Raw genomic sequence first — 14,348 nt, forward strand, 5'->3', positions numbered from 1 at the left:
GCTCAAAGACTCATTGTGCTTCTGCAGGGCAGCCGGAGTGTAGCTCAATCGCCATTGACATTCGGACACTCGCCGCTGAGAGCAGTTGAAATAGAGGCACTTCACTCAGTCTTTCTGAACGTACTCAGCGAGGTTCTCAATGATGAACTGGCTTCCCGGGACAACCCTGATAGTCTGGAGGAGCTTATCGTTCTGGCCATCTGGATTGACAAGCGGACAGAGGGGTCCCGAGTTGGTTCCAGTGTTTTGGGCCCCGCTGAGGGAGTCGATTCTTGTCCTGTACACCATCAGGGTTCTCAGTTCAACTATGGTTCTCCTTCATATCCTTCAGAGGAGCTGATGCAATTGGGAGGCACCAGACTTTCCTCTCTGGAGAATCAGATACAGTTTCCTGTGGCCGATATGGTACGCACCTTGCTTCCGGCCAACCTGCGGTGGGACAATGGACAGTTGGACATTCCTGCTTTCATAGACTCTGGGGCTAATGGACGTTTTCTGGATCGCACATTAGCTCGCCAACAGAGGCTGCCACTCACTAAGCTGGACACTCTGTTGTCGGTCACTGCGCTGGATGGTCAACACCTAGGATCTGGGAAGGTGAAGAAACTCACCATGCCTATTCAGCTATGAGTTCTGGATGACCATGTGGAGCTTATCCAGTTATATCTGGTGGTCTTTCCTGAGCTCCCCCTGGTTCTTGGACATCTGTGGCTTTCCACCCATAATCCTCAAATTGGCTGGCCTTCAGGAAGAGTTCTGGGATGGAATCCTTCATGCCAGTTCACCTGCCAGCATCTCTCTCAACACCTTTCCAGTCCTGCTCGTCTGGAGACTTCCGATCCTCCTGTTCATCTGGCTGGGAATGACAAGACTGAACTTTCCCGTGTACGTTGGGATTACTGTGATTTGGGTCAAATCTTCAGCAAACAAGGGGCCAGCAAACTACCTCCTCACAGGCCCTATGATTGTGCCACCAACTTCCTGTCCAGTACCACTCCTTTGAGAGGAGGGCTGTATTCTCTCTCAGGTTCAGAGACTGCCATCATGAACAGTTATATTAAGGAGGCGCTGGTGGCTGATTTTATTCGGCCGTCCACTTCACCTGCAGGAGGGGTGGTTTTCTTTGTTGGGAAGGAGGATTGGGGATTATGTCCCTGTATTGATTACCGGGGTTTATATAACATTAACATCAATAACCGTTACCCCCTTTCTCTTATGTCATCAGCTTTTGAAAGACTCCAGGGAGCTACCGTTTTCTCTAAATTGGATTGATGGAACGCGTACAATCTGGTGCGCATTAGACAGGGAGATGAGTGGAAGACAGCATTCAACACTCCTAATGAACATTATGAGTACCGGGTCATGCCGTTTGGTTAATGATGTGCTGCGCGACTTCCTTCACCAGTTTGAGTTTGTGTACCTGGATGACATCCTCATCTTCTCCAAGTCCATGGCTGAACACATCCAACATGTCCACCAGGTTCTTCAAAGACTCCTCACTCTTCACTTGTTAGAGAAGCCCGAAAAGTGTGAGTTTCACGTTCCTCAGATCTCCTTCCTGGGGTATGTACATCGTGTCTCAGGGCTGTGTACTGATGGACTCCCAACATAATAATAATAATAATATATGCCATTTAGCAGACGCTTTTATCCAAAGCGACTTACAGTCATGTGTGCATACATTCTACGTATGGGTGGTCCCGGGAATCGAACCCACTACCCTGGCGTTACAAGCGCCATGCTCTACCAACTGAGCTACAGAAGGACCAAAAAGGTAGGAGAGGTGGTCTACTGGCCGCGACCCAGCACGGTCAAGCAAGTTCAGCATTTTTTGGGTTTCACTCATTCTACCGGAGATTTGTGAGAGACTTTAGTGCTGTGGCGGCGCCATTAACAAGGCTCACCAAGGACTGGGCTGGGCATGTATGCTGGATCCCTGCTGCTGAGAAGGTGTTCCAGGACCTGAAACGTCATTTTTTTCTGCACCCACTCTCGTTCATGCGGATCCTTCTCTTCCCTTTGTGGTAGAGGTGGATGCCTGTGACTTTGGCGTGGGGGCGGTTCTGTCTCAGCACTCGGCGAAAGACCAAAAGCTTCATCCCTGTGCCTTCTTCTCCAGGCATCTCACTCCAGTGGAGAAGAACTATGATGTCAGCAATTGGGAGCTTTTTGTGGTTAAACTGGCTTTGGAGGTGTGGCGTCACTGTTTGGAGGGCTCGGACAATCCCTTTACGGTTTAGACTGACCATAAGAACTTGGACTACATCCAGGAGGCTAAACGCCTCAACCCCCGACAGGCTCATTGGGCTCTCTTCTTCCCTCGGTTCAGATTCACGTTATCTTACCATCAGGGCTCTAAGAACATGAAGCCACATGCTCTTTCCCGCCAGTTCCCCAGCTTAAGTGAGGATCAGCCGCTTGAATCCATCATCCCCAGGTCGCTCATCCTTGCGCGGGTTTCCTGGGGTATAGAGACTTTTGTGAGGAAGGCACAAGGTAGGGAGGCGATTCCAGACACCCGTCCACCTAACATACTTTTTGTTCCTCTTGGGGCCAACGGTCAAACTGAGCAGGTGAACCAGGCTCAGGAGACCGCCTCACAGTGCTGTGTGTCTGCCAACCCCTTTACTTGCAGTCAGCCTCTTTCCCTGGGTGGAGTTTGCACACAACACTCTCCAGTGTTCCTCCACTGGCCTTTCACCATTCCAGGTGTTGTACAGTTACCAGCCCCCCCCCCCCTGTTGCCTGATCAGGAGATTGAAGTGACAGTTCCTTCCACTCAATGCCTCATCTCTCATTGCCGCCAGATCTGGGAGAGGGCTTGGTCAGGGCTCCTGAGTTCCTCAGCTTGGGTTCAACAACAGGCCAACCGCCCTCGCCGCCCGAGTCCCCTCCCGCGTCCAGGCCAGATAGTCTGGAGGTTTTGGTAGGGATCTGCCGCTACGTGTGGAATCTAGGAAGTTGGCTCCCTAGTACGTTGGGCCATTCTAGTTTCTACGGCGCATCAATCCAGTGGCCTATTGTCTTCATCTTCCCCGGTCCATGAGGGTTCATCCCACCTCCACATCCTGTTACAGGTCAGGTTTTCTCCCTTGAGTGTACTCCCTGAAGTTGCCACTGGGTTACTTCTAGTATCCAGGTGACCCTGATTGGGCTTATTGGGATCACATGCTGGATGACTATTTAGGATCCTCTGTGGACAGGGCCAGTTGCTGAAGTCTCATGTTTTGTTCAGTGTTCTCGTGTGCCCTTGCTTTGTTGTTTTGCTATGAAGACCTTAAGTCAATATTCTGGATTTACCAATACCTCTACCTGCTGCTTTTCCTTCGCCTGGGTCCGAGTTCGTACTAGCACTAAATGTCACAGAATTTGTCCATGAACTCAAGATATCACAGAAAAATAAAACATCAGCTGAGTTGATGTTGTTAAATTACTGACAAATTACTGTACCAGAGCAAAATCGTCCCAGTAACCACGTTTCCACCCAACCTTTGTATGCAACTAAAGTACATGAAGAATCTTTTTTTTTTTACTACAGGCCTGATGGAAACCGTACATTTCTGGTAAACTTTACATAATACGCTAGATAAGGTGGGATCTTTTTGTGTCTGTCAAATTCATTGTGCGAGAAATGCTGGTGGAAACACCTTTATAAACAAATGTTGATATAATAGGCATCATATAGAAGTAAACTTATTTAAGTAAACGTATTATTAACGCGTTTATTTGTTTTGTGTACCTCCCACTATGAAAGCATGCAGTTTATTAGGAGAAAGTATTGATGAAAATGCATGGTGATGAGCTTGATGCTTAAGTCACGTCTACTCCCGCTCCCCCTCTCTGGTGCTAATTGTCGCCAGTTTACTCATTATTAGGTACACCTGCCACAATCGTAACGTGCACCTGTGCCTCATGAGACTCACCTCGACTCCATCACCTTCCTTATTACCTCCCCTATATCTGCCACTCCCTTTGGTTCTTTCCCCATGTGTTATTGATTCTGTTCCTGTGTTTTATGTCAGTACGCTACTTGTGTTTCTTTCCATGCTTAATTTATTATTAAATTCACTCCCTGTATTTGCTTCTCGACTCCTAGCGTACCCGTTACAGAATAACAGCTGGCTCGTCAGGCTTCCATGCCTCAGCTTGTTCAATAGGTTCTCAAGCCTGGGTTGGCTCGTCAGGCTTCCATTGCCGAAGCTACTGGGGATGCCTCAACTAGCTCGACAGGCTTCCATGCCTCAGCTCGCTAAACGGGTTCTCAAGCCTCGGTTGGCTCATCAGGCTCCCAGGCCTCAGCCGGCTCATCAGGCCTCAGCCGGCTTGTCAGGCTCCCACACCTCATGTGGTTCAACAGGTTCCCATGCCTCACCTGGTTCAACAGGTTCCCCCGCATCAGCTGGCTCGACAGGTTCCCTCGCCTCAGCTGGCTCGACAGGTTCCAGCGCCTCAGCTGTGGCTGGATCCACGTGTCGGGGAGGGGGTCATGTCTACTCCTGCCCTCCCTCTCTGGTGCCAGTTTACTCATTATTACGCACACCTGACACCATCGTTACGTGCACCTGTGCCTCATGAGTCTCACCTGGACTCACCTTTCTGATTACCTCTCCTATATCTGTCACTCTTTGGTTCTTTTTCCAGGTGTTGTTGATTCTGTTCCTGTGTTATATGTACCCTACTCGCGTTTCTTGTTTTGTTCCTTGTTTCATTTATTAGTAAATTCACTCCCTGTACTTACTTCTCGACTCCTATCGTACCCGTTACAGCTTAGATGCCTTTTCACAAATGAAAATAATATTGCTCTTTTGACCATAATAATCTCATCATGTAGTTAGCCTACCCAAACTGTATCTGCGAGCTATTGGCTAGAGCACCCGTGCCAAGAACGGAGTGGGCAATTTCAAAATATATAAAGCAAAATATTTGTGACAAAATGATCAGAAGAGTAAAAAATGCGATGGAAACCAATTTTACTTGTATGTTTTATTCAGTAAATGGGAATATAGTTTTTATGTGGATAAAAAAATATTTGCCTGAAAATCTATCGTCAATTGGATGGAAACCTAGCTGTCTGCATTATTTTACAGCTGTCTGTTTTGATGTGTAAATGATTTGACTTGTGTATCTGACAGTTCAGCCTGGTCTCATAGACTACACGCAACATAGTAAACTTAAATGCGGTACACTCAAATTACAAAAAGTTTACTGAGTTACAGGAAATCAGTCAATTGAAATAAATAAATGTGGCCCTAATCTATGGATTTCACATGACTGGGAATACGGATATGCATCTGTTGGTCAAAGATATGTAAAAAAAAGAAGAAAAAAGAAAGAAAGGGTGTGGATCATGCAGTGCTGCCTCATGCAGCTCAACAGATCTCCTTCGCATAGAGTTGATCAGGCTGTTGATTGTGGCCTGTGGAATGTTCTCCCACTCCTTTTCAATGGCTGTGCGCAGTTACTGGATATTGGTGGGAACTGAAACACTCTGTCATACACGTTGATCGAGAGCATCCCAAACATGCTCAATGGGTGAGGTGTCTGGTGAGTATGCAAGCCATGGAAGAACTGGGATGTTTTCAGCTTCCAGGAATTGTGTACAGATCCTTGCGACATGGGGCCGTCTATGAATATGTTGAAACATGAGGTGATGGAGGCGGATGAATGGCACAACAATGGGCCTCAGGATCTCATCATGCTATCTCTGTGCATTCAAATTACCATTGATAAAATGCTATTGGTACACTGTCCGTAGCTTATACCTGCCCATACCATAACCCCACCGCCACCTTGGGGCACTCTTTTCACAACGTTGACATCAGCCAACCACTAGCACACACAACGACATACATGCTGTCTGCCATCTGCCCGGTATAGTTGAAACCGGGATTCATCCGTGAAGAGCATCTGTGAAGAGCAAGGTGACCATTTGCCCAATGAAGTCGGTTACGTCATCGAACTGCAGTCAGGTCAAGGCAAGGGCGACGAGTATGCAGTTGAGAATCCCTGAGACGGTTTCTGACAGCTTATGCAAACCCACAGTTTTATCAGCTGTCTGAGTGGATGGTCTCAGACAATTCCGCAGGTGAAGAAACCGGATGTAGAGGTCCTGGGCTGGCATGGTTACACATGGTCTGCGGTTGTGAGGCCGGTTGGAAGTACTGTCAAATTCTCCTAAACGACGTTGGAGGCGGCTCATGGTAGGGAATTCAATTATCTGGTAACAGCTCTTGTGGACATTCCTGCAGTCAGGGTGCTTCCTTCAAAACATCTGTGGCATTGTGTTGTGGGACAAAAATGCACATTTTAGAGTGGTCTTTTATTGTCCCCAGAACAAGGTGCACCTGTGTAATGATCATGCTGTTTAATCAGCTTCTTGATATGCCACACCTGTCAATTGGATGGATTATCTTGGCAAAGGAAAAATGCTCCCTAACAGGGATGTAAACAAAATTGTGCACAACATTTGAGAGAAATAAGCTTTTTGTGTGTATGGAAAATGTCTAGGATTTTTTAATTCAGCTCATCAAACATGGGAACAACATTTACATGTTGCGTTTATATTTTGTTCAGTATATTATTATATCTTACATGAGAAAGATGGTTAATTAAGGCAAAAACTAAAGTAGGGTGGTTGGTTGGGGTGGATGGGTGAGCGTATAATAGTTGACTTAGATCTTTCTACCTGTCTGACTGCAGTTTGCTTTGCCACCCACAGCACAGAGTTGTGGAGAGTCAATGCACTCACAGCAGTTCCATTAACCCCATGCGTTAACTGATGACGTGTCACATTTCGAAAGTGAACAAATGTTTAGGGCATCAGTTTAACTGCCTGGCCCAGCCCTTTGGTGTACACTAGAGGCCTAGCAGAGGCAGGAAGTTGAACAGGAAGTTACTTTACCATTAGTGCCGGTTGGGCACAGAGACACATGCACACACACCAAACACACACACACACACACTCACAACCACAAACCCCTCCCCAACCACACAAACATACCCACACACCCCACAATGTTTCTAAACTTGAGAAAAACATCACAGACCTGGCATCACAGACCTGCCCAGGGTGGATCAAAGTGAACACAGCGTTTGAACGACTGAAAAGAGAGGGAACCCATGATTCAGAGGTGTTACCATTAGCATGCAGGGAGTGTGGCCATGTGCTGCTTTGTCACTCCAAGATCCTGCTATTCCAAGGCAGTGACTCTAGAAAAGCTCTATTGTCAGTTAATGGAGTTGAAAGGGCCAGAGACCACAGAGGGTCTGGATATACAGAGGCTGCTAGCTAGGAGAAAAGGGAGCTTTTAACGCATGCCAGAACCTCCAGGTGCTTTGACTGGAAGAGAAAGGCTCCTCTCTCTCCTATAGCTATACACAGCATATTACACCACACACTCTAGTAAACACTGTACACTGGCAACCACCACCACACACATTAGTCAATTTGCAGTTTGTGCTCTCATAGCTGTCTTATCAGACTTGAAAGCCAAACAGCTCTTTCCCACCTGTCTGAATTTCTCTGATGCATCTCTCTCTCTCAAATATCAACTATGTCAGTACTGTATATATACAATTTAATAAGGACATACCAAATAAATGCAAATACATTCCCATATATATGTAGGTACAGTTTAACCATTCTCACACCTATCTTTTTAAATGGATCAGATTATTCCTCCTGATGGTAAAGATTCAACACTGAGTAATACTCAGGCACTATTTAAAAGAAATACAAATATTTACAATAAAAAAGCTTATTCAGATTCAGAAGGGTTCTATGCTGATCCCTCCTTGCCTTCCAAATAATCATTCTGGCCTCCCAAAGAATATCTAAGAACCCTTTCTTACAAAAAAAAACAGTTCTTAGGATGAAAAAGGTTCTAGGTATAACCCTCATCTTCCAAAAAGGGTTCTACAAATGAAAATGGTTCCTTCTGCAAAGAATCCTGTTGGAACCCTTTTTCTAAGAGTGTACATTTCTCACAGACTCTGGCAATATCAGTGTGACATTGATCTTGTGTACCATGTTATTTCTGATAATCTCTCTCTCAGTAGAAGACGGTGCTGTCAGCATGTATGTTGTGGCTATCCCTCACTCTGCTGGTCACAGGATCCACAGAGCCAATAGACCAGTGGTACAGGAGAAACATGAGATCCCTTCACACAAAACTCACCAAAGCAAAGTCACCTGAAGGACTCTCTTTTTCTCTTCCCCCTCCTCAACCTTTCTCTGACTCCCTCTGACTCCCTTATTCCGCCTTTCTTCTTCTCTTACTTTTTTGAAGGCTTGGCATAAAGAGGTTCTGCTTCTCAAATCTCAGTGACCCGTTCATTTTCCCCATTATGTCTTTCAAAGACTTTCAGCTCCCACCTATTAAATCCAAATTGAGAAAACATTTGAGTTATTACATGATTACCGACTTGCAGTAAAATCTCACAGAAATGCCATAGAGAAATACACTTAGCTACAGCCGCTGTATTGGTCCCGATTACAAAATGTAGTCTGATTGGTGATTTGGGGGGGTGGGGTTAGAGATGGCTGGGCTTGCCTCATGCATTAAGGATCTGTATACATTACAGAGAGAGGCCTTTGGAGCAGCTTTGCCTGGGCTACAAAGACTTCAGTGTATATGATCAGGGAAGAGAAGGTAGGGCCGGGGATACAGCCTTGCTACCGGCGAGCATGAGACTCACAGAGAGGCTTTAAAGCGTAATTAATAGGTTTAACAACGTTCTGGGAGATACAGTAGGTCTGAAATACAGTTTAAATGCTGAGCAGCTTCTGACTGAGAGAATGGGCCACCAAAAGCACTGGAGAGGGGGATGAGGCTGAAACTCAATGAAAGAGGAAGAGACACCTACGGGTGGTTGGTTGGTAGAGAAAGCTAGAGGAGGGTAGTACAAGGGTCAAGCACGTGTCCATGCAGATCAGATGGCAGGTGACAGTACTCCCAGCTTGCATGGGCACAAGCCCCCTTTGTGAGGCCCTAGTCCTTCTCCACAGGGGCCTCTCACCGACCCTCAACCTGAAATGTGATGCCCACAGGTACGGGATGGGTAGTTACGCTAGGGGAGCAAATACATGTACACAGACTGGGGGCCGGCTGGCCTCGATGGTGTGTGTGTGTGTGTCCAGCCTGGACAGACACAAACTGATCTGGCCCTGTGCATACCTTTAGCCAGGATCTGATCAATCAGGCCTTGTCTAACATGCTCTGAGGAGCGGAGTAAAGATGGCCATTAGCCAAGTCACCCTGGCCATTAGCCAAGTCACCCTTTTTTTTTGTGTTTGCGAGTGAAGTGGATGCTATAGGAGGCGTCATTAACCAGAATGGGTAGGAGAGCAAAACATTTTCTGAAGGTCAAATTTCAAGGTACCTTCTATTGCCTTGGACATTACAGAACCACATGTGGACTGGATCCACAGTAAAGCGAGAGCCATTGTAAAAAGCTTCCATTAATGGGATCTTGGTTTACATGGATGTCTGGATGGATGAAACACATGTCCATGAGTCCTGCTGTTAATGATGTGCTTTAGGAGGAAAGACTGCCGCACATTTAGGGTTCAAAGACAAGGCCAGGGTAGGACGAGCTGTAACCACCCCTGGATTGCATTTGCCAGACACCCAATTACTGTTAACACACACACGTGTGCGCGCACACACACACACACAGCTATCAGCTCCTTACAACACTGCATGCCCTAAGCTTAAACCATTGGGCAAACAAATATACAGTAGAAACACATGGGGGAAATGTGAACACACACCCCTCTGTTTCTAAACCTTTAAACACACACACAAGAGACCTTATACCTCCTCTCTTGTTTTCCTTTAAACCGTTCATATTTATAGCTGTATGTTGGCTGTGATTTGGCACAGAGCCAGAGAGGAGGCACAGTGATACCCGTCCCGTCCCCTCCCCCCACCCAGCCAAGTCAAAGAGAGGGAGACTAAGCCAGACCTGTTTGATTCAGCACCAACTTCCCCTCCTCAAAAAGATGCTCCTTTGACATACATCCAATCAAGATCCCTCACTGAAAGCATGAGGGAGCGAAAGCCAAAGAAAATTAAAGAGAGAGGCAGAGGATTTGATGAGTTTCCTCCTTTGTGTTAGAAAATTAGCATTAAAGCACGTCAACATATCCCTAAGCTGTGGTCAGACAATGAGTAGAGCTCTTTCGTACCCTCACATTGATTGTAGAGCAGATAGATGCTTTCTGAAGGCTACAGTGGCAAAACAATACCAAGAATACCTGAATGCATGAGAAAAGAGCAGCTGCCCGAAATGGGCTCATCGTTTTCTTCCCTAACACACTCTCCGGTAAGTGTGTGTCTGAGTGTGCGTGTGAGAGAGCACGAGCGACTGTCTCCTTTGTGTCTGTGCTGTCATGAGTCTCAGACTGCCAGACGTAAGCTTGTGTAGCCTAGCGCACGTTGCTTTACCAGCGTCTACACATCCATTTGGCACTGCCTCAGCCTATCGTTCTCACTCCTTACACACAAATATACACACTATACATGCTCATCAACTGTGTCGCCATAAAATCCACCAACAAAGGAGAGTGTTTCCAGGCTGAAACCAGAGAAAAAAAGCCCCAGACAAAGAGGCATCCGCTGAGCAGAGAGAGGTGCAGTGCCCTCACCTTGAGCCGGTTCCGACCTGGAAGAGGCCAGTAATCCTAAGGTGACCCCCAAGAGCAAAGTCCACATCCTTGGGCTTAGCGTCTGGCGATGGCTGGGTGAGTGACTGGAGGAGGAGGCGGAGGTGTGTATGGTCTCTCCAGTGGTCCTGTCTTCTCTGTGCCAGGAGTGAGGGGTGGTGTGTGTGTGTGTGTGTGTGTGTGTGTGTGTGTGTGAGAGAGAGAGAGAGAGAGAGAGAGAGAGAGAGAGAGAGAGAGAGAGAGAGAGAGAGAGAGAGAGAGAGAGAGAGAGAGAGAGAGAGCGAGCGAGCGATAAAAGAGAGAGAGGTTGTTGTGGGTGTCTGGTAGCTATTGGAGCTGAGACAGACTTTGGCCAACTTTTTTTATATTCTGTGTGAGAGAGAGGGTTTCAGAGCTTAGTGACACAGGCAGAAAGGGGAAGAGGGTGGTGCCGGTGTGTACACACCCTTCTGCTTCTCCCTCTCTTGCTCCCCCCCCTCCTTCCCTACCTTGTGCAGCCTCTCTCTCTTTCTCTCTCACACTCTCTCTCTTTTCTCCTTCCTGTCACGGTTATTTTTTTATTTTTTTATTAGCTTGGAAGGTCTCTCTTGTGTTTCGCTGACTATCCCCTCTCCTTCTCTCCCTCTTCTACCTTTCTTAAATTCTGTCTCTGACAGCAACAGTTTCTGAGTGCATCTGGTCTTTTGTACATTCCTTGCTCTGCTTTCATTTAATCTACTTTTTCTCCAGTAAACCTCTCTCACTCGCTCTCCCCCTCTCTTCCCAATCTCAACAACTGCCATCATACAGTGACACTATGTCAGGAAATAAAGCTAACTTTTATTCTTACCATGGGCTTTTTCTCAAGACCTTCCCTATCCTAGCCTCTTTTCCATTGTAACTAATAGGTTAAACGACTAGATAGATTTCGACCATATTCATATTATAGATCAGTTGCCAATGAGAATTCAAGGTGAGCCTATATGAAACAGAACCATGAACTGACTGGACATACACTGCCTTCAGAAATGATTCATACCCTGTGATTTATTTCACATTTTGTTGTGTTAGTCGCAATTCAAAATGGATTAAATAAAAAATAATCTCACCCATCTAAACAATACCCCTTAATGACAAAGTGAAAACATGTTTTTTAGAAAAATGTTCAAATGTATCAATTAAATACAGTCAATACTTTGTAAAAACACCTGTGGCAGCGATTACATCTTTGAGTCGTCTTGGGTATGTCTGTATCAGCTTTGAGTCGTCTTGGGTATGTCTGTATCAGCTTTGAGTCGTCTTGGGTATGTCTGTATCAGCTTTGAGTCGTCTTGGGTATGTCTGTATCAGCTTTGAGTCGTCTTGGGTATGTCTGTATCAGCTTTGAGTCGTCTTGGGTATGTCTGTATCAGCTTTGAGTCGTCTTGGGTATGTCTGTATCAGCTTTGAGTCGTCTTGGGTATGTCTGTATCAGCTTTGAGTCGTCTTGGGTATGTCTGTATCAGCTTTGAGTCGTCTTGGGTATGTCTGTATCAGCTTTGAGTCGTCTTGGGTATGTCTGTATCAGCTTTGAGTCGTCTTGGGTATGTCTGTATCAGCTTTGAGTCGTCTTGGGTATGTCTGTATCAGCTTTGAGTCATCTTGGGTATGTCTGTATCAGCTTTGAGTCGTCTTGGGTATGTCTGTATCAGCTTTGAGTCGTCTTGGGTATGTCTGTATCAGCTTTGAGTCGTCTTGGGTATGTCTGTATCAGCTTTGAGTCGTCTTGGGTATGTCTGTATCAGCTTTGCACATCTGGATTTGTCGATTTTCTCCAATATTTTCTCAAACTCTGTTAAGTTAGTTGGGGAGCGACCGTGAACAGCAATCTTCCAGTCTTTGCACAGATTTTCAATTTGATTCAAGTCCGGGCTTTGCCTGGGCCACTCAAGGACTTTCACATTGCTGTTCTGAAGCCATTCTTTCATAGCATTGGCTGTATGCTTGGAGTCATTGTTCTGTTGGTCGTTTGCACTCTGAAGCAGGGTGTCATCAAGGATTTGCCTGTATTTGGTTCCATTCATTGTTCCTTCTATCCTTACCAGTCTCCCAGTCCTTGCCACTGAAAAGCCTCCCCATAGCATGATCCTACCAACACCATGCTTCACGGTAGGCAGGGTGTTAGACGGGTGATGAGCTGTGCCTGGTTTTCTCCAGACATAGCGCTATGCATTCAAGCCAAAGAGTAAAATGTTTCTCTCACAGACCACAGAATATGTTTTCCTTATGCTCTCAGTCTTTCAAATGCTTTTTTGCAAACTCCAAACGTGCTGTTACTACGTGCTTTTTTCTCAGGAGTGTGTTCCGTCTGGCCACTCTCCCAAAAGCTCAGATCGGTGAAGTGCTGTAGAAACTGTTGTCCTTCTGTCAGGTTCTCCAATCTCAGCCATCATTGGGTTCTTGGTCACCTCGCTGACCAAGGTCCTTCTTGCTCGGCTTCTCAGTTTGGTTGGACGGCCAGCTCTAGGCAGAGTCTGGGTTGTTCCATATATTTTTTATTTCCCAATGATGGAGACCACTGTGCTCTTGGAAACATTCAACACTCTAGAAATAGTTTTATAACCTTCACTTCACTATTTCGGTGATCTTCCTCATGGTATAGTTTCTGCTCTGACTTTCACTGTCAACTGTGGGACCTTAAATAGACAAGTGTGTTTCTTTCTAAGTCAAGTTTTTCCTTGCTCTTCACTAATTATTCTACAATGTACAATAGTAAAAATAAGGAAAAACCGTTCAATGAGTCCAAACTTTTTACTGGTACTGTATACAGTATATGGAGACTGTTTTGTGCCAAAAATAAGTGAAATACATTTTTTTTAAATCAAAACAATTCCTGATCTTTCTTATATCTCTCAGATAGTGTCTTTAGAACAGACACTTCAGAACAAACTTCCTTCTGATTTTTTGAGAGACTCTGTTGTTTCGTTTAGTGAATCAGTTATTCAATGTGTTTGTATGGGCTAATAGCAGTAAGGCCACACGTATTTTTCATCAAATACTTGTTATATTTTTTGGATACTTCAAGGTGTCTTAAAAATCCAACTCAAATAGCAAAATTATCCTTGGTATGACCTTCTTAAAACAATTCCATATATCTTAGTCCTGTTAGACTGTTATGGGAAAACTATATCCTCCTGATTCCTGCTTACAAGAAAAACTCAAACAGGAAGTACCAGTGACATGCTCAAAACAGAAGTGGTCAGATGAAGTGGATGCTAAACTACAGGACTGCTTCCTAACACAGACTGGAATATATTAATCAGATAACATTCAGGAGTTTACCACAACAGTGAACTGCTTTATTAATAAATGCATCAACCACCTCATCTCCACAGGGTCCATACAACATATCTCAACCAGAAAACATGGATTACAGGCAACATCCGCACTGAGATATAGGCTAGAGTTGACGCTTTCAATGAGCGGGACACGAATCCAGACGCTTATAAGAAATCCCGCTACAACATCCGATGACCCATAAAACAGGCAAAGTGTCAATATAGGACCCTCAATACAGTTCTAAAGCTGCACCATTGAGAGTATATTGACTGGCTGCACCATTGAGAGTATATTGACTGGCTGCACCATTGAGAGTATATTGACTGGCTGCACCATTGAGAGTATATTGACTGGCTGCACCATTGAGAGTATATTGACTGGCTGC

General features: G+C 45.5%; 1 protein-coding gene across 1 annotated transcript in view; it reads right to left on the reverse strand.

The window, feature by feature from the left end:
* LOC124002160 (CD44 antigen-like) overlaps nt 1-10,931 on the reverse strand; it is a 34,392-nt gene extending 23,461 nt beyond the window's left edge. The window contains exon 1 of the mRNA XM_046309479.1: nt 10,649-10,931. Coding sequence (XP_046165435.1) covers nt 10,649-10,715 — 67 coding nt within the window. The 5' untranslated portion in view covers nt 10,716-10,931. The remainder of the gene's footprint in view (nt 1-10,648) is intronic.
* Nucleotides 10,932-14,348: the final 3,417 nt, after the last annotated feature.

Source organism: Oncorhynchus gorbuscha, linkage group LG02, assembly GCF_021184085.1.
Source record: "Oncorhynchus gorbuscha isolate QuinsamMale2020 ecotype Even-year linkage group LG02, OgorEven_v1.0, whole genome shotgun sequence".
Classification (NCBI taxonomy): Eukaryota; Metazoa; Chordata; class Actinopteri; order Salmoniformes; family Salmonidae; genus Oncorhynchus; species Oncorhynchus gorbuscha.